This window comes from Tachypleus tridentatus, chromosome 12 (assembly GCF_004210375.1).
Source record: "Tachypleus tridentatus isolate NWPU-2018 chromosome 12, ASM421037v1, whole genome shotgun sequence".
Taxonomy (NCBI): Eukaryota; Metazoa; Arthropoda; class Merostomata; order Xiphosura; family Limulidae; genus Tachypleus; species Tachypleus tridentatus.
Window position 1 is genome coordinate 16,039,571 of NC_134836.1, and position 19,854 is coordinate 16,059,424.

Genomic DNA, 19,854 nt, shown 5'->3' on the forward strand with positions numbered 1-19,854 from the left:
GAGGCAAGTTTTACTTTAATATGCTTTCTTTTATTTTTATAAATAACCTAATGTAATTGAGAAACAAAAAAACCTGAATAATGAACTGATTGGTTGTAATTTATTTTCATTATTGCAATTATTAGGTCATCTCATAAGTAATGTCCGAATATTTAATACAGAATGTGCATCATCATTTCTGTATTTGTAGAAGGCTTTAATGACTAAAATATGTAGTAGGACATATATAAAAATGTTTAGACAAATAAAAAACTAATCCAACTCCACTTTTTCATATCATTAATCAAGTAAACCCTTATGAAGATGGATATGTCTGAGGAGCACATTAGACATATAATGCTTTATGAGTTTAAAAAAGGCAATAGTACAGCAGAAACTATATGAAACATTCAAGGTGTTTATGGTGCAGAGTCTCTTAATGAAAGAAAGTGTCTAAGGTGGTTTCAGAAGTTCGGATCAGGTGACTACAGCTTAAGTGATGTGTCATGTTCAAGTCGTCCTGTTGAGTTTAATGGTGACTTGCTGCTGGCTGCACTTTATAAAGGTTGTGCTGTAACAGTTGAAGAATTAGCACAGAAGCTTAATTCAACCCATTCAACAGTTCATTATCATCTGCAACAGCTTGGAAAGGTGTCAAAACTTGGAAAATGGGTCCCCTATGATTTGACAGAAGCCAACCTTAGAGAAGGTGTGGACATTTGTATTTCTCTGCACTCTAGTGAATGTAACTCATCTTTTTTGGACAGTTTAGTGACCGGAGATGAAAAATGTTAAATGCTACAAACAATGGTTCTGTGCAGGTAAACTGGCTAAAACACTGCCCTAAATGGACCTCCATCTTAGGAAAGTCTTGTTAAGCCTTTGGTGGGATATTGTTGCTGCCACTCAATGTAACGATTACATCAGACTTCTCTTGTCAACAATTAGAGCACTTGAATGTTGCACTGAAAGAAAAGAGGCCTGCTTTGATCAGTCGTAAAGGTGTTGTGTTATACCAGAATAATTCACAGCCTCATACAGCAAGGATCACATCTGCAAAGATTGAAGAGCTAGACTGGTTAAAACTTCCACATCTTCCTTATTCTCCAGACTTTGTTACATCTGATTATCATACATTCCAAAGTTTGCAGAACTCTCTTGATGGAAAAGAGCTTGGGACACATGAAGATGTCAAAACTACCCTCTTTTCATTCTTTTCCTCCGAACCCCAATAATTGTGTAGAAGTGGAATCCAGAAGCTTGGGAATTGTTGGCAGAAAGTAATTAATAGTAGTGGAACACACATTGTGGATTAAATAATATTAAAAGTGTTTGAATTTTTTTTTTTTTTTTTTTTTCAGAACCTAAAATCGGACATTACTTAAGGGATGACCTGATATTTTGGTCATGTATATAAAACTCACATTTCTGCATACAGTGTATTTCAGAGAAATACTAGCATATTAGTTAGATTGACCAAGCATTTTCTGTCACAGAACAAGACCAAGCAGCAAGTACAGTTACAGACTTTATACCAGAAAACAGCAGATTGTATAGATAAACTTGAGAAGTTTATTTGTGAAGTCAAGGATCAACTATGAGTTTTCCACAACTTAAAAACAAACAAGCAATAGTTCATTTTATGTTTGTGTAGGTATTTCCTTTTTTTTTTTTAAATATCGTTCATTTTGTATTGTGGTTGAGATCATAGAGCAGAACATTTTATTTATAGATGCGTACAAATAATAAATATATTAAAGTAGTTGTAAAAATTATCATGCCTTGTACATTATTCTTGCAATGAATATTTTAGTGCTATTTTTAAAGTTGCATTTTTAACTTTGTATATATAATATTCAGAAAGCACTGACATTTGAGTATGTCTAACAAAACATTTTTCTAAGAAGTGTAAAATGTGCTAACCAGAACTAAAGTGAAAACAATTAGTCTAATGAATAAAATATATTGTTAGCAAAACTTTGACCAACCTTATTATTTCATATATATGTACAGGTTGTTTATTTCCATGAACTTTGCTTTCTAGCTATGTCTTTTAACAATTATTTTAATAATAATAATAACAGTTGTTTTTGATACACTATCTTTGTGCCAAATAGTATAAAAATGTACTTACTACTTGATAGATAATGTTGTTCACATTCTTAGGAATTGCCAGTAATAACCATATTTTTTTTAGTACCCCTGCTGATTGAAATAACAATATCTTTATTATTGTGTGAATAGAAACTGATATGTACACAGATTTGACACTTTATTAATACCTACCAGTTGATATTAGTTGGATAACTTCCATTTGCTGCAATAATAGCCTTAAATTGTACAGACTTCACAAGGTTCAGGAAGATATCTTGTCTAATAATAGTAATACAATTTTTTCCAAAGTATATGTATGTCTGCAGTTAGCTAACCAATGTCAATAAGGATTGTGGAAGGAATAAAGTATTTTAGCTCATTTTAAGCATGCTTAGCAGAAATTACAACTTGCTACAGTAAGTCACATTCACCTGTTTTGAGAACAAGTTTCATAAAATACTCGTATAGTAGATGGTTACATCATTGTCCTGAAAGACCACTTGTCTATTAAGATTTTGTATAATAAGCATGATTAGTAACAGTGCTCAAATATATACTTGGTGTTATTGACCCACTATTCACTACCATAAGAATTATTTTCATATACTGCACCACCTCCAAGAGGTTTTATTGTTGGAAGAACATAATAGAGTCAGGCATCTCATCTTGTGTTTTCCATATTTTAACCTCAGTGTTAGAACAGAAGAAAGGGAAATTATATCTGAACAGGCACCATACACTGTCAGTTATTTAATGGTCACAGTTTGCACTCTGAGAACAGTTAAAACCATGCTTTCACATTTATGTCAGTGTAAATAAGATTTTAGTGATTTATGGATGCCGTATGAAAGATTATGTAATTTCCTTTGCATGGTAAGGTTGCAATTAGCTAAATTCTATCAAAGGAATTGGTCATTGGAATGCAGTTTAATATTTGTTGTTGATCTTTCAAAGATTCTTCTATTGTGATTTTTTCTCAGTAGGTTCATGTCAGTTTATGACTACAGTTTTGTCTAGAACCAGGTATTTTTTATTGCCACTATGAATAGACTGGTCAACAGATGTATGAATAACTTGAGAGAAAAAGATGTTTAATAACAGTGCTGTTGTTAGACAAGCATGTATTATCATTCATATCTAAAAGTCAGAAAGATTCTTGTTCTCACCATCTATTTTGTAAGTTAAATAATATGACTATAACAAGATCAGCCTATTTTGTTTACACAAATAAATGGTGTATTGTGGGTGTTTATAATAAATTGGCTAGTCAGTGTAGTTTTGAAAATTGGAATACTCAGATTTCTTTTACCATCCAACTCTGCCATAAACGTATTAAAAGTTCTATGAAAAGACTAAATTTTGCTGTAGAATTTTTTTGTAATAGTAGAAGACTTGAAAAAGTATATTCTTGAATATAATGTATATTATATATTCTTTAATATTGTGTAATGCTGTTATTTACCCACTCCAAATGTTTATTTTTTTCTTTTCCAAACAATATTTATAATTTTTAACACATTTGTATTTGCTGCAAGTAACTGCAAAATGAAAGCTTAATTTCATCATGTGTGTTTTCCTGACAGTGGCCTGACTTCCTATTCTTTCTAGTTATTTATATGTATATATGTATACACAGACACTGAAAAGTAACATACAGTACCTATTTCTTGCAGTGACTTAATGTTAAAAAATTTCCAATTGCAGTAATGTAGTATAATTTTTATCAAATAGATATAAAGTTTATGCTTATTATTGATTTCCCAGAAATTTATCATTTGTTACTTTAATTGATTTTGTAATTTTAGACACTTGTTTATAGTTTGTAAGACATTGACCTTCTATGATTTTGATTTTCAATATATTAAAACTATATATTTTTACTAATTCATATTTTCAAAACACATGTCATGGTATTGCAACTTCTATTATTTGAGAAAAAGGCAAGTTTTACTATTTCCAACTTGTTCAGTTTTAAGTATTTATTTTTGATATCCTAAATTTAATATAAAATCTTTACAACAGGCCACTTGCTAAAAAATATTGAGCTGTGTAAATTTTATTGTCTGACAATCGTTAGTGGAATAATGACAAATTTTAATACTAAGAGATTTACTAAATGTAATGAAAAGAATCATAAATGTTGTACATAATAACAAAAATGTTTTAAGTTTTAATGGTGATGAATGTTGTAATGTATTAAATGTTAACCTTAGGGTTAATTTTTTATCTTATGACTGAAAATAAATTTTTATATGTAGTTTTTTATTGAAACATACTTTAAATATTTTAGTAATCATTATTGGTGTAAAGTTACATGTTGCATTGTGTGAGAAAGAGTTGACAAAATTTAAATGTAAAAAAGATAAGACTATGTTTATTGGGCACCAAAATCCTACTGATATGTCAAGTTTTTTCTAAATAGATAAAAAAAGAAAAGTTTTTTAGAATTTCATTAGAAAATAGGCAATGATTCTTGGCTCAGTCTGGGAGCTTCTGATTAATTATATCTAAATTAACTTTGATGCTGAGTTTGTTGTTTCTTATTTTGCTTACAAATGTTAAAGTAAGCTACTTGCCACCTTTGTCATGTGCCTCAAAATCCATACTTTAAGCTTATGGAATAGTCATTTTGTGGTTTTGCTGTATTATTTTAAATGATTCAATGAATTTATTTTCATTTATTCTCTGTATGTTGAACCTTGGTGAATTCGGCTGTAAAGTAATTGTTCATGCTGAAAGTCAGCATGCCCCATAACATAAATAACAATTTAAGTAATTAAATTTTTTCTTCATTAATAAAATTTTGAGTTTTGACAGAATAAAATACCAAGTTTACTTTTGGGTGTGCTTGTATGACTAAATGAGGCTAGTTTTAGGAAATTCCATCTTCATCCATGAACAAGGGTAAATAAAAGTAAAAACTTAAGATCTTATGTGGTGCTGTTTAATAAAATTGTTCTGAATGAATAAAAGAAACTGGTCTTTTATTTTTATACAGATGATAAGCATTGAAATGTTTTGATCTTATTTCTATATGTAAAAGTTTGTTACGTGTGAAATACCTTATCAAGAAAACTTTTGTTATTGTAGCTGAACCATCCATAGTTTATAACTTTTTCTAGTTTTAACCAACTATTTGTGTAAAGTGAACTTGATTTAGTAGATGTTTTTTAACTGTCACATTGATATTATTTAATAAACAAGAACAAAGTACTGGTTAAGAAAACTGAAAATTTGAGTCATCACTCTGTTCTGTAACTGATATGGATGTTTTATCACGTGTTGCATGTTATTTTAGAGTTTATAAAATTTTACATGCAAGATCAGATTAGAATTAATATTTGAAATTTAAAATTAGGAAATTCAAACTTAAATTATGTAATAAAGACCCTATATCCCAAGTGCTTTGTAAGGCAGACCTTTATTCTTTAGGAGCAAACTGAAAAAGAAAGGTCCATCTTTTGAAAGTGCTAAGGTTATAGGGTTTTATTTCATTTCTATCATGACTTCTTGAACTTATTATGTTAAATACTTGACTTCTTGCTATGTTTTGTTAGGTGTAGATGTCCATTTATAAATAAACTACATTTTTAGTGCATTGTTTCAAACTCTGATACTCTAAGGAAACATTTAACTAATCAAATCTAATGTGATAAATACTCAGAGAAAGCTTAAGTTTTGCTTAGTACTGGTCTTACACTGTTATATTTGATCACAGTATAGAAACATTTAAAGTATTTGATTTCAATAAAAAAAAATTATGGTATAAAGATTAAAAATTGATGACTGATGCATGTTTTTAGTTTTATTTGGGGATGATTCTATAGTGAAGATTATTGGAATATTTCAATACATGACTGCATTATTTTCTTATAATAGAACTCACTGTTTTAACATTCAGTTGGTAATTTGTGTAAACTTGTAATGGTGATTCCCCCAAGTTGCTCAGTCTGAAAGTTCATAATGCTAAAATTCAGATTTTGATACCTGTCTTTGGTGTATCACAGATGGCCCATTATTTAGTTCTGTATTTAATAATAAAATAAGCAAATAATGATGGTATCTCAGCAAATCTGAATATTGATTTAATTCAGAAAATAAATATTTTACACTGTAAATATTAAAGTAAGGTGTATATTTTAACTTTAATATCAGTGTTTGGGAAGTTTGATTAATGCAGTTATTTTGTAATTTTTTTTCCTCATTCACACTGGCCCATTTAATTTTGTCTTTAGACTTGCTCAGTAAATAGGTTTTGTATCATGGCATACATTTTTTTTGCATAAAATATAAGCATAACATTTTGGCATTATGCTTGTATCTCGGAGAAGAAACAATTAAGCTGTTAAAAGTAATTTAATAAACTATGCTATATCTGAATTTTTGCAGTTTTAATCCATTCAGCAGCTATTCTTCCATCAAATGCTACAATATCTGTATAAGTAAATTGTTCAAACTCCCACATTATACATTTTCTGTGTCAGACTATAGTGATGTCATAAGGTTTTCACCATCGTATGAGGCTGCCAAATATACATGCGTACGTAGATATGTATGTAAAGGTTGAACTGTCTCTACAGTGTACAATATGTACTTATAATGTTGTGTAATGGAAAAAAATTGTAATTGTAAAGCTGTGGTTAAATATTTTAGTCATATCAGTGATGATCAGGTAAACATTTCTTTCTTGTTTCTAAAATTGTATTGGATATTTAAACATTCAATTTACCTCTAAGAAAGCTCTCCCCTCCTAAAAAAAAATTGCTGTGTTCTACTTTGCCTTCTAGTATTATACAAAACTACAAATCAAATTACTAGTTGCATTGACATACAGGCTGTCCGAGAAGTCTGGAGTCATAGGGAAAATAAACATTCTTGAAGTTAAGCACATTTCTAATGTCAGTTGTACATATTTAAAGAAAGAAAATACCCTGATCGCACAATATACCTAGAATTCATATGTGTATGACTGTTAGTAGCATGCAATTAGAACAATCAAAAATTAAGGATAAATTATGTATTTTTCCCTATAGATCTAGACTTCTACAGGGTGTTCCAAAAGTCACTATGCACTTATATATTTATTAACAGACAAAACTGCACAGTGACTTTCTGAACACCCTGTAGAATGCACTGAACATGCTTCAATACAGAAGTAGTAAGCAGATTGAAATTTGGAGTTTCATGAATGACAAACTCCTCTTACTCTTGCATCATAGTTGAAAACAAATTGAAACATTTAGTAAGGTACAACACATTCTTAGGTAATATGATTAAAGCTTCTTTCTTCCTTCTTTGTTTTTTGAGAATTCTAGTAATGGTGATTTTTTCAGGTCAATTCCTTTATAAATACTGTCTAAGTATATATAGTAGTTTTATTGAAGATGTGTTGTTGCTATTCCTTTGTATAGCAAAAGTACCTGAAAAGAAGTATTACCCAACATCTTACAGTTTGAAACTTAACCAGGAAAAAAATATGTAGGTTTTGTCAGAGATGTGAAATTGTTTGTGAAATGCAATTGACTTAATGTGGTAGACACTTTTGGTTTGCTCTTTTATACACCAAGGTATACCTGTAATCTTACTTGTATAATTGCCCTCTTTTTGTAATATTGGACCATAGGAACAGTGCCTTTTTTTTACCTTGTCTAAAAGTGATTGTAGTAAATGCTTATAGTTTTAACTTGATATTCCTCTTCTTATCAGGCAGCTGTTCATTTGTGTGGGTTTGTAAGAATCAAACTTATTAATTGCAATAAATATGAGATTTGAAAAAAAATCTGAGGAATGTATCTGTTTTTGTTTGTGAAGTGGAATTATTTCTATGAAAATTTAAACTGGGTAGTGTAGTGAAGAGAGTTGTTCCAATTCATTGTAATTTATTGAGTTGTCAATTTTATACCATGTAAAACTAAACCTATTGAAGTTTATTCATATACCACTAATTATAATTACAAGTGATATTAATGTCACCTTCATCAGCTAAATATGAATACAGAAACTTTTCTGTGTTTATTTAACTACTTAACTTTTTCTTGTATAATATCAAAAGTACCTTAGTTAATTTTGGGTGTAATGAACTTTAATACTGGACTTGCATGTTTTGACATGAGCTATTTCTACCAAATGTATTTTCATGTTAGTTTTATTGTATAAATGAATCAACATTTGAGCTGTATCTAACCTGACCTGTTGAACTACTAATGACATTAATTAATGGTCTACTTGCATTTTCACATAATTAAGTGAAATCTTCTGACAAAAAGGTGGAACTCATACAAATCTTTGTTTATTCTTCAAGTTGTCTGGATTTTTAGTTTGTGTTATGGTTAATGTATGTGTGTACATATGGAAATAATTACATTTTATTGCCAATGTAAAGATTGCTGATACAAAAATGGTAAAAATTAATATTTTGTAATCTAGAAGATTTCTAGTTTGGTATATTCTGCATATGTACAAGATAATTCTAAACTGTTAACAGCATTACAGTTGTACAGAACACTTTTCTCCAGTAATTTCTCATGCTTTCTAGATTGACATGAATGAGGCTTTTAAAATTAATGTATGCAGATTGACATGTCTCTTTCATGTGTACACTTAGTCAAAGAAATAGTTTATTTTCTTTTACTTTGGGTTAAATTTAATTTGGTAATATTAACTGTTTCCAATGTTGCTCTAGAACATAAGCATTATAAATGCAATTTTTGTCTTTACTTGCTGCTTAGATTAGCTAGTTTACCCCAAATATTAATCCTGTCAAAAAAGTTTAACTTTTGTAAATGTTTGTTGTAAACTATGATTTTACTTATCTGTATGTACTTATCAGCCAGCCAAATTGCCAATGAAAATATGCCACTTTGTAAATAAAGTTTTTATGAATAAGGACCAAGCATATATTAATAGTTCTTTAAGTCTTATTTTTCAATTATACTTGAAGGTATGATGCCTGAGCACAATGTTTACTTTCAACAGGTTTATTATAAAATATTTTAACTGTGGGTGTTTATGGACACTTTCACATTATCAAAGTGTTTTTCCTTGTGAATGAAGAAATAGTATATGATCAAAATTCTACTCCTCAGTTTCACAAAAGCAAGAACAGTACTGGTATATTTTCTTTCACCTCAAAAATTAATTATATTTGAAATATAATACCTTAAGATTTGATCAGTTATAAATAAAAGAGTTAAAAATAAGTGTTTTAAATAATCTACTTCTCTCAGTGCATGCACATTCTTACATTTTGACTTTCATTTTTTTCACCTTGTTTATTTTTCAACAATGGTAAATTATTAGATATACACTACATGGCCAAAAGTATGTGGACAGCCAATCATCACACTCATAATGTGCTTGTTGAACATCTCCTTCCAAAACCATGGGCATTAATATGGAGTTGGCCCTCCTTTGCTATTATAACAACCTTCACTCTTCTGGGAAGGCTTTACACTAGATTTTGGAACATGGCTGCAGGGAGTTGCTCCTATTCAGCTACAAGAGTATTAGTGAGGTCAAGAGAGAAGACCTGGCTCTCAGTTGGTGTTCTAGTTCATCCCAGAGGTGTTTGATGGGGTTGAGGTCAGGGCTGTGTGCAGGCCAGTTAAGTTCTTTCACACCAACCCAGGAAAACAATGTCTTTATGGACTTTGGTTTGGGTACGGGGGCCTTGTCATACTAAAACAAAAAAGAGCCTTCCACAAACTGTTCGCACAAAGTTTGAAGCACACAATTCTCTAGAATGTCGCTGTATGCTATAGGATTAAAATTTTTCTTCACTGGAACTAAAGAGCCTCACCCAAACCATGAAAACAGCTCCAGAACATTATTCCTTCACCACAAAACTTTACAGTTGGCATGATGCATTTAGGCAGGTAGCGTTCCTCTGGCATCTGTCAAACCCAGATTCGTCCACCAGACTGCAAGATAGTGAAGCATTATTCACCACTACAGAAAATGTGTTTCCACTATTCCAGAGTCCAATGGTTGTGTGCTTTACAGCACTCCAGCCACCCCCCAGTGGCTAAGCGGGATGTTTGCAGACTTACAATGCTAAAAACCGGGTTTCGATACCAGTGGTTGGCAGAGCACAGATAGCTCATTGTGTAACTGTGCTTAATTCAAAACAACAACACTCTAGTTGACGCTTGGAATTCTCATGGTGATCTTAGGCTTGTGTGCAGTTGCCTGGCCATGAAAACCCATTTTATGAAGCTCCCGACGAACAGTTGTTGTGCTGACATTGCTTCCAGTGGCAGTTTGGAACCCGGTAGTGAGTATTGCAACTGTGGACAGACGAATTTTACGCACTTCAGCACTCGGTGGTCTCGTTCTGTGAGCTTATGTGGCTTACCACTTCGTAGATGAGCTGTTGTTGCTGCTAGATGTTTCCACTTCACAATAACAACACTTGCAGTTGACCAGGGCAGAAATTAGACTTGTTCGAAAGATGATATCCTATGGCAGTGCCATGTTGAAAGTCACTGAGCTCTTCAGTACGACCCATTCTACTGCCAATGTTTATCTATAGAGATTGCATGGCTTATATGCTTGATTTTATGCACCTGTTAGCAATTGATGTGGCTGAAATAGCCCAACCCACTGATTAGAAGGGGTGTCCACATACTTTGAACCATGTAGTATATTACATCTATGGTTTACATTGTTTTCAATCTTGCTGACGGAAATTATTTTATATCCTTGCCTGTACTTCAAATAGTTTGAAGCCTTCTGAGATTCTTCCTAATTTTAAACCTATATGTAAAAGCTGTATGTTGTTAAAAAATAAAAATAAAGAACATTTTCGATTAGTTTTAGATTATAACTTTCACATTTCTCTAGTTTGTTCTCTCAAGGCTCAAGCTGTGTAAAGCTGAAACTTCGTCGGGAATGAGAGAAGTTAATGTCCTCTACTACAGTTGTTTGCAGAACTCAAGATACCATACAACATAATGTCTTCTAACTTTTCACAGCTTCGACCACGTTAATGGCAGCTGGAAGTTTTTGTTTGGAAAATGTTTTCACTATGGCGTGGATTTTGCTATCCTTCTCAGTTTCTTTATTTCCTTTGTTTTTCATTCCTGAGCTTAACCACAAGGTTGACGTTTTTGCCCAGCTATTTCACTTCTTGGTTTTGGTCTGACCTCATTCGCTGTCGAGAAACATATCATTACTGTCTCTCTTTCCTGCCTTGGCCAAGTTTGTACTCTATTCTGTGTTTCTTCACAATATTTATTTCATGCTTTTATGCTGTAGTTTTATACCTTTCCCCTTCAGCATTGCTCTCACTCTTCCTTTTCTTCTCATTTCAGAGATTCTTTTAACCTGACTTGTGTTCACTACTCTTCTGCCTTTTAATTCCCTTCTTTCTGCTTGAGTACTATCTCACTGTGACCAGTATCCTTTATGTGGGCTCACTTTCCCGTCACTTTGCTCTATCCACTCATCTGTTTTCATCTTATCTTCAGTCTTAGGCCTTTCATCAAGATCTAGATAAATTTTCTAGAGTATTTTTGGCTGACCTTTTTCCATGCTTATATCAAGGTATCATCATTGTCTCTTTTTCCTGAAATGGTATCTGTGTAGTTGAGATCTCTTCAGGTGTAATATTTTTTGCTAGATTGTTTAGGCAGAGTATTCATGATGAAACGTTCGCCTTGAAGTCAGTGTGTGTGCAAACGCAAAGTAACGTGGCAAGGGTTTAGTTTAGAGAGAGAGAGAAATCAGAAGAGTTTTCTCTTCAACTGGGGTGTTCAGGAACGTTGTAGTTTCTCTTCCTCCCCTTACATGAGAAATTTTTTTAAAATATCCGTGGAATTTTTACTTTATTTTTAATATTTCGAAAATGGAGTGGGGTATTTGTGAGTGAGAGAAAGGACGGGAGAACTGGATGAGAGCAGCGAAAGTGAAGTGAGCCAGACCTTGGCTCGAGGACGGAGTACACTGGCAGCTGGCGAATTGATTTTTTTTTTTTAAATTTACTATGATTGATTTGATACCCTGTGACTGGGTAAACGGCCCTTTTCAGAATGAGGCTGGGACCTACAGGTCCGATGCCAGAGATTTTGCTGTGGGGGGAAACGGGAGTACCCCGAGAAAACCCACTTTCACGGCCTGGGCGCCGAATAATCTACCCAGACCGTGCCCGGAAGTAGCTGGGAAGAGAAAGGAAAAAAAGAAACTGATGAACTATGTTGGTGGTATACGTGGAAACTGTTAGCTGCAGTCTTGTAGATCAGGTGGTAACTTCGTCATGAACTTGTTTACACACTTGAAGCCCATTGGTGCAATTGAAAAACGTGGTCTCGGTGGTGGAACTACTGGCTGTTCTTCGGTGAGTTGTTCTTCGCTGGTCTGTGATGCTTTGTTTCTTCTCGAGGTTTTGGTTTGAGTTTTCTGCGTGGAGGTAGTTTGTTTTTCAGTTTGTACTGTCGCGTCGATGGTTATCTTGGTAATGGTTTGAGTCTGGCTGGTTGTTGAATTCTGTGGAACTGGATTGAAGTCTGGCATTGAAGGCGCCGAAAGTTTTGCCTGTCCTGTGCCCGATATCTGAAAAAGAGTATACATATTATTAACATGAGTTTAATTCTTTAGATACTTTGTTGTGTAATTTGTGATTCTTGAAATATGTTGTAAGGTGAAATGTATTTTGTTGGTGCACTAGTTAATTTGTATAGTGATGCCGTTAGTTTGTTTCTGTTTTCTGCTTTTAGATAATATTTGTGTGATATTTCCGTTAGTCTATTTCTTAGTGCTGGTAAGTTACTGATTTGATGTATATAATTTACTGGCGTGAATGACGGTAGACTGAATGCAGATCTTAGTATTTTGTTCTGTTGAACTTGGATTTTCTGGAGTGTGTTGTTTGACATATTGTATGTTACTTGACACCCGTACTCTATTAGTGGACGGATGTAAGCCTTGTATATTTGGATAATGGTGTTTGGTGAACATTTCGATTGTTTACTGGTTAAAGTCATTAGGTGTTAAATCCGTTTTCTAATTGATGAGTGTATATTGTTAACATGTTTTTTCCATGTTAGTTTTGTGTCGAAAGTGATGCCAAGGAATGTGATGTTTTTGCTCATGTTAATGGTCGTATTTCCGAGTGATAATTTTATTTTTTCTAGATTTTTTCTTTGTTTTTTTAATTTCTTGTAGAAGGTGATTGCTTGTGTTTTAGTTGGATTTAACACTACTCTCCACTTGTTACTCCATGTTGAGACGTTGTTCAGTGATTCTTGTACGCGAGACATGGCCATCACTGGGTTTCTGGAGGTGCTCCAGATAGCGATGTCGTCTGCGTATTGTGAATTATGCGTGTATGTTAGATTTGGGAAAAGTATGTCACTGACGAAAATAATATATAAAAGTGGTGAGAGGACTGATCCTTGGGGCACTCCTGTGGTTATATTAAATGATTTAGATATAGTTTTATTGACTTTTTACTTGTGCTGTTCTATCTGTTAAGAAATTTGAAATCCATTTAACTATAGTGGGATTTATTTTCAGGTGTTTTAGTTTGTATTTGACGGCATTGTGCCATACGCTGTCGAATGCTTTTTTGACATCTAGGAATACCCCAATGGTTACTTGGTTGTTGTTGAAAGCTTTATAGATTGATTCGGTTAGTCGCGTGAGGTGATCTGTTGTTTGCCTGTTTTTCCTGGAGGCATTTTGGGATTCTGGAAGGATGTTATTTGATTCACAAAAATGGAGAAGACAGTTGGAGATAACTCTCTCCATCAGTTTGCCAAGGCAGCTTAACAGACTGATGGGACGGAAATTATATGGATTAGTTCTGTTGGTTTGTTTCTTTGGGATCGTGGTTATAATGGCTTTTTTCCAAGTGTCAGGGTAATATCCAGTTGCTAGTGAAATGTTCATGATGTTTGTGAGGTGTTGTAATAGGAGAGTAGAGCTTTTTTTCAGAATAATGTTTGGAATTTGGTCATGTCCGGGGGAAGTATTCTTCAAGTTTTTGATATTAATTTTTAGTTCAGTTATGGTTACTTTTCTATTGATTGAATTTGAGTATGCTTCTAGTGTCTCGTTAGGGAACCGTGGTGAGAATGAAGCTTGGTTTCAGTGTGTGGTGTAGTTGTTGTCGGTCTTTTATAGTGTCCTGGTGGATTGTGGAGAGAGTGTTATGATTGGTTGTATATATCTGTTTCTGATTGGAGGAGAGATTTCCTGTAGATTCAACCAATTGCAGCCACAGGTTACTCACCTCTAATCCGGAATCGCTGTTTAGTGAAGGCTTAATAGTGTTAATATAAAATGATTCTTTGATTTTTCTTTCAGAATTTGTTTGTGTCGATTCTAGTTTTATCTCATTTTATTTTATGTCTAGTTGACGTGGCGTGCTCTGCAATGGCTGAATTTTGTGTTTTCATGAGTCTTGTACTATCTGTATGTTCTTTTATTCTTGTCGCGAGTTTTCTTCCCGTTTCTCCAATGTATGTATCGTTGTAGGAACACAGAATTTCATAGGTGACGTTTTGGATATTCTCTTTGGTAAGTCGTTGCTTGTTTTTACCAGAATGGACCTTAAGGTATTGTAGAATTTCCACCAGACTTCTATGTTGAATTTTTATACTGTACGTTTGAGTGTTTCACTGAAGTGTTGTGGGTATGGTAGGCAAATGGTGGTAATGGTGGTGACTTTCTGATATTTTATTTCTGTCGTAGTCTTCTTCAAGGAGTTTTTGATAAAGGAGGAGGTGTGATATTCTTTTTTTGTAGTTTTGTGTGACTTGCTTCCAATAATTTACCGTGAGATATTTTGGGTGCTCATTATACCGAAAAATCTCAGGCAGAAGATAGTTGTTATCAATGTTTCTCACATCTTTAGTCTCCCTACTTGCTTATTCCAATGAATTCCTTCAAGTTCCTTGGTCTATGTACCACTGTTCTTTCTTATATTTCCTTTTCATATCCACATTCTCTCTTTTAATTACCCTCTTGGAGGATTAGTAACTACCTCTTTATATTCAGTTGGTTTGGGTTATATGGTGGCACTACTTTCTTTGATAATCACGAACTCCTTTCACAGCCTACTGTTTCAATTATTTTATCACTGATTCTTATGTAGTCTCTTTATTCACTTCCTCTCTCTCTTATTGTTTTTCATTCACTTTCAGATCTTCAGCACCTACACTGTCTTGGTTTGAATCCCTTAGAGTGTCGCTTCTGTCAGGGTTAATATTCCTGACTCTTCACAGTCCTCTTGGATCCTTGTTACTGACATTTCCTCATTATACTTCTCCAAACCACTACTGATTATTCTCCAATTTTAAATGAGGGTGTTTCTTTGTCTTAATAGATTGTTTCCTCCAGCTTATTGATGAAGAAGACTCATGTCTTTGATGCCTTTCTTCACATTCTGACAGCCTTATGTCATTTTATAATTTTTGTTTGTTTGTTCATCGTAATACAGTATACTAGCTTTGAGTTCTACTCTTTTGCATGGCTTTTGCTTCTTATATTTTTAGCTAAGTTCTAAGCCTTTTGCTCACTACATCCACAGTCTTGGGTTTTGTATTTCTTGATGGTAAGGCACATTTTGGTTCTACTTGATAGATCTCTTCCACAGCCACATTTTTTTCCTTTGAGAGTCTATTGATCTGAGATGGCCAATTTTATTTTCTTGTTTGTTACTGACTTCGATTATATTTGGTCCACCTCAGAGTTCTTTACACTTAATGCAAGTTCATCGTTCTCCATGAATTTTTTAACACCTTTTCTCTTTTGATTTCTAATTCCACCCTGGTTTCTCTAAAGATGAAAACCCTCTGTCTGTATGGGTTTGTTTCTATTTGCCCTCTCCCATGTAACTTGGCAATGTTCCACGATGCTTCTTATCGGGTTCTTTTAGAAGTACCTTATTGGCCAGTTTTGTCATAGTTTTTCTACTTCACTGTCTAGCATTTTGGCCATTTCTTCTTCCTCCATAGGTGAGGAGTTTTTTGCTCCTACCTTCTCCATTACACTTTTATCTGGGAGTATTAACTCATTGTATCTGCTTGTGGGGTTGTATATTGCTTTCTTGATGGGCAGTTTTTCATATTTCATTACCTTTTTTATTGTTTCAATCATCCTCCCACTGTCTCTTTTCTGTGGCGCAAGTAGTATTTTTATTGTTGTTGGTCTGTCAAGCGTATTCTGCCTTCAAGATTTTTTTACCAGGTGGTTTTATCAGAAAACCTCTGTCTACATAACGATGGGATATGGTACAGCTTTGTCTGCCACATTTTGTTTTTCTGCTTTAGTTCCACCTTTTCCTTGTCTTACTTTTTCCCAGCCCTTTATTTGTTTTTCTCCATTTGATAATTTTTCTGATTGGGATCTTGTGATTTTTTACATTCACTTAGGCTCCATTTGTTCTTCTGACCACTTGTTCTTTCTATCATTTTTTCTTTGAATGCCTCGTTCATTCTCTTTCTGGCTTGAGGTAGTCACCGTTCCAATATATGTTTCATATGCCTTTCATACTCAGTTCCATAAATCTTACTCTTTTTTTTCTTACCTTATTGCTCTTTCTTGCATTTCACACGGGTGACTTAAGAGGGTAATGGGCACTTTTATCCCATTTCAGTCAGTTTATACCTGCAACAATTATTGATCGTCGTTTGTGTCTCGTTTAAGTGATTTTGTGTTGCGTGCCACATATTTTGTTCTGTTTGGCCCTTCCTCATACAGGGATCTTTAATTTGCTGCACTGTTCTGTTTATAATTTCATTCAGATCACATATTCATATTACTTCTCATGAGATTTGTCCCTTGATTCACGCTTCAGGTAATCATTGGATGAGGAAGGGCCACACAGAACAAAATGGGTGGCTCTTCATTATTTGGCAACTTCACCTCCATTTGGATACTTCTCTCCAGTCTACTGGCAAGTTTTTTTAGTATGTACCTCATTTATTTCTTACGCACATTGAATGATGTTCTCATGACACACCCAGTGGCTGATGTTGCCTCACGGGGTTTACTTACTTATCTAAATTAACATTGAGTCAAGAGTTTATAGAAACTGTTAAGTCCATCCATCGTGGTTCCTATATTCTTACTGTTGAGATGGGATATTCTAAAAATATTACTGTGTTGGTATATATAAATGTATATGTATATATATCAGAGTAATCCATGGATTATTATGGACAAAACCAGCACGTAGTGTGTGCTTACCCATTTCCCTGGTTCACGTATGCATTATTTTCAAAACGGTTTTGCAGTAACCTATTGCACTTTCTCCAGTAAAATACTTTTATAATAGTTATGTCTGAGTACCTCTTCAGAGTCTTCACAGTAAAAATTTCCCTCTTCTGTTGAAGCACTGAAGACCTTTGCTATTTCTGGTCCTTAGTTACCAGGACGATAGATTTGGAGAGTTCTTCACTAATTATGTAATCCCTTTAGAGAAGGTCTGAATGGGCAGCATAATGTGGTGAGAAGTAGGGCAGTGTTATCCATGTTGGTATGGTGTCAATTTCCCTCTGGTTGATCAAAACCAGAGTCGAAGTGTTTTACTTGGGAGGCAGGAAGGTACCTCAGTCCCTATTCCTGTATGTGTGGTAAGTAGATTGTACAATAGAACACATGCTAAATTGTGTGGTTTGATTATTGTCCTGGTCACACTAACCTTTTGTGTGCAAATACTCATTTAGTCATGCATTTTTTCACCAATCAAAGAAGAGAGCATATTCTGTCTGAAAGAGATGTGGTCTCCCTTGAGTATTTTCCTTTTAGTAAGCCCCGCTATTGGCTGCCACGCTTCATGGGCTTCTTCCTTCTGACTTTTTCTTTGAAGGAAGCCCACTTAGATTTTTTATTTCGTATTAGCCCTCCACCACATTAATGTGAGATTGTAGGTTCTGTGTATAGAGAGGTAAGTGCATCGTTAACATTTTACTTGCCTGAAAATGTGTTTCCGACGCTTTTCACTTTTCCACTTTTTTTCCCCATTGTTTATGCACCATTATTCTTGCTTGTTTAAAAATGAAGTTAATTTCAAGGGCTAATGAAGATCAACTGCACATGGAAGATGTTTCTTCTTTCTATTTCCACATTGAATGCATCATGTGCAAGCGCATTTCACGCAAAAACACTTGATTTAGTAATGATATTTGACAACTAAGACATTTGAAATTCTTTCGGATTTACACGACTCCTAATGGAAGCGTCAATACAGTTAGCTCATATTTTTCAAGCTGTTTCGACTTTTGCTCAAACATCAGTTTTAAAGGTAATTTAAGTTTTTTGGAATTTCTAATTTTTCATCTTGAATTATAAATAGCTGTTTTGAAAAGACAAACAATAAAAATATATTTTTAAATTATATATTCTTTGTTAATATTAAATATGAGTTTAAATTATTTTAAGTATATTCTAAATTAGGTTGCAACTATATTCACTAAAATAAAGCAACAATAACAAATAAGTATCAAACTTACAAACAAGTTTTTAAGCAATCTTTGGTCTTCAGTTTTATATATTGAAAGAGAACATACGTATTTCTAAGTGAAAGAAGTTCTAAACCTTAGGTTAGAATGTAGGTATACGTTTCGTTTGTACAAAGTTATTTTAAAGGTTGATGTATACCATCTTATTTTTTACATTGTATAAAGCAATTAATTGATGTCTAGGAGTATTTGAAAAACAATGTTAATACCAAAGATAAAACATATGACAGTGTGTTTCAGAGTAAAACAAAGCAACAAATATCACAAAAATATATGATTTAGTTATCCGCTAAAACATACATTTATTATTCTTAAAAAGAAATAAAAACTTTTAAGAAAATAAGTTAGAACAAAAATATTTTAATAATTACAACAGCTACTGCATTAGTTATAGCTTTAACTATAATATGTTGAAACCGTAATTTTTCGCCCGTTACTCTCAAAGCATGCAGTCTATGGAAGCAAGGGAAACAGTGCATCTCCAATATAAGTACCAGCTAAATATGACGTTATGAACTTGTAATTGATTTATGTGGAAGCACATAATCAGTAATCACCTTATACGGGCAAAAGCATTCTTGGAAAAATCTGGACTGCAACTTGTAAAATGTTTCCTTTTTTGAGTTGATTTCAGCTTTTTCGATTTCTTAGCCTACTCGAAAAGGCTTTATTTTTAACTAACAATATTTTTGTTACATAATATATTCTTTAAACTATAATATTTCTTACATGAATAATTTTCTGAATAAACTATCAAATTCGTATTTCTATTTAAAACAAAAAACACGAATGTTATATTGGTCTCTTCTATGGAATGAAGAAAACAATCACCAGTCCATCTTACTTCAAAATACGCGGAAAATTGGAACTTATTGACAATTTATAGTCTTTATACTCAATTATTTAAATCATTAAAAAATCTAAGCGAAATAAATAATTTATAAATAAGTTAGCGTTTCGTATCTACTATCTTACAAGTTAAAATGTACAATAAATAAATATAATAAGAAAAAAAATATAGTCAATTTTTTGCGATATTTGGAAGTTTTGTTATTTCATGACCTGCATCTTGCGATCGTGGCTGTTTGTTACCTTTCTTGTTACGCATGATGTGCAGTTCTTCCGGCATTTTATTAAATGATACCCTTCAGATATGAATGTGGATTCATATTATTCAGTATTATTGAAAGCTTATTAGTGAACGTGTTTGGTACATAAAGTTTTAGTGTTAAAGAAAGCATCATCAGAAATGTTAGACCGATGTTAGCGCTAAGCCTGACTGGAAGAACAAAGCAGTGCGTTCGAAAATACGAGGTAA

General features: G+C 33.2%; 1 protein-coding gene across 1 annotated transcript in view; it reads left to right on the top strand.

Moving 5' to 3' along the window:
• Positions 1 to 1,956, top strand: part of LOC143234973 (PHD finger protein 21A-like) — a 59,152-nt gene extending 57,196 nt beyond the window's left edge. Inside the window, exon 11 of the mRNA XM_076472671.1 lies at positions 1,476 to 1,956. Within this exon, the coding sequence (XP_076328786.1) occupies positions 1,476 to 1,580 (105 nt within the window). The 3' untranslated portion in view covers positions 1,581 to 1,956. The remainder of the gene's footprint in view (positions 1 to 1,475) is intronic.
• The last annotated feature ends 17,898 nt before the right edge of the window (positions 1,957 to 19,854 follow it).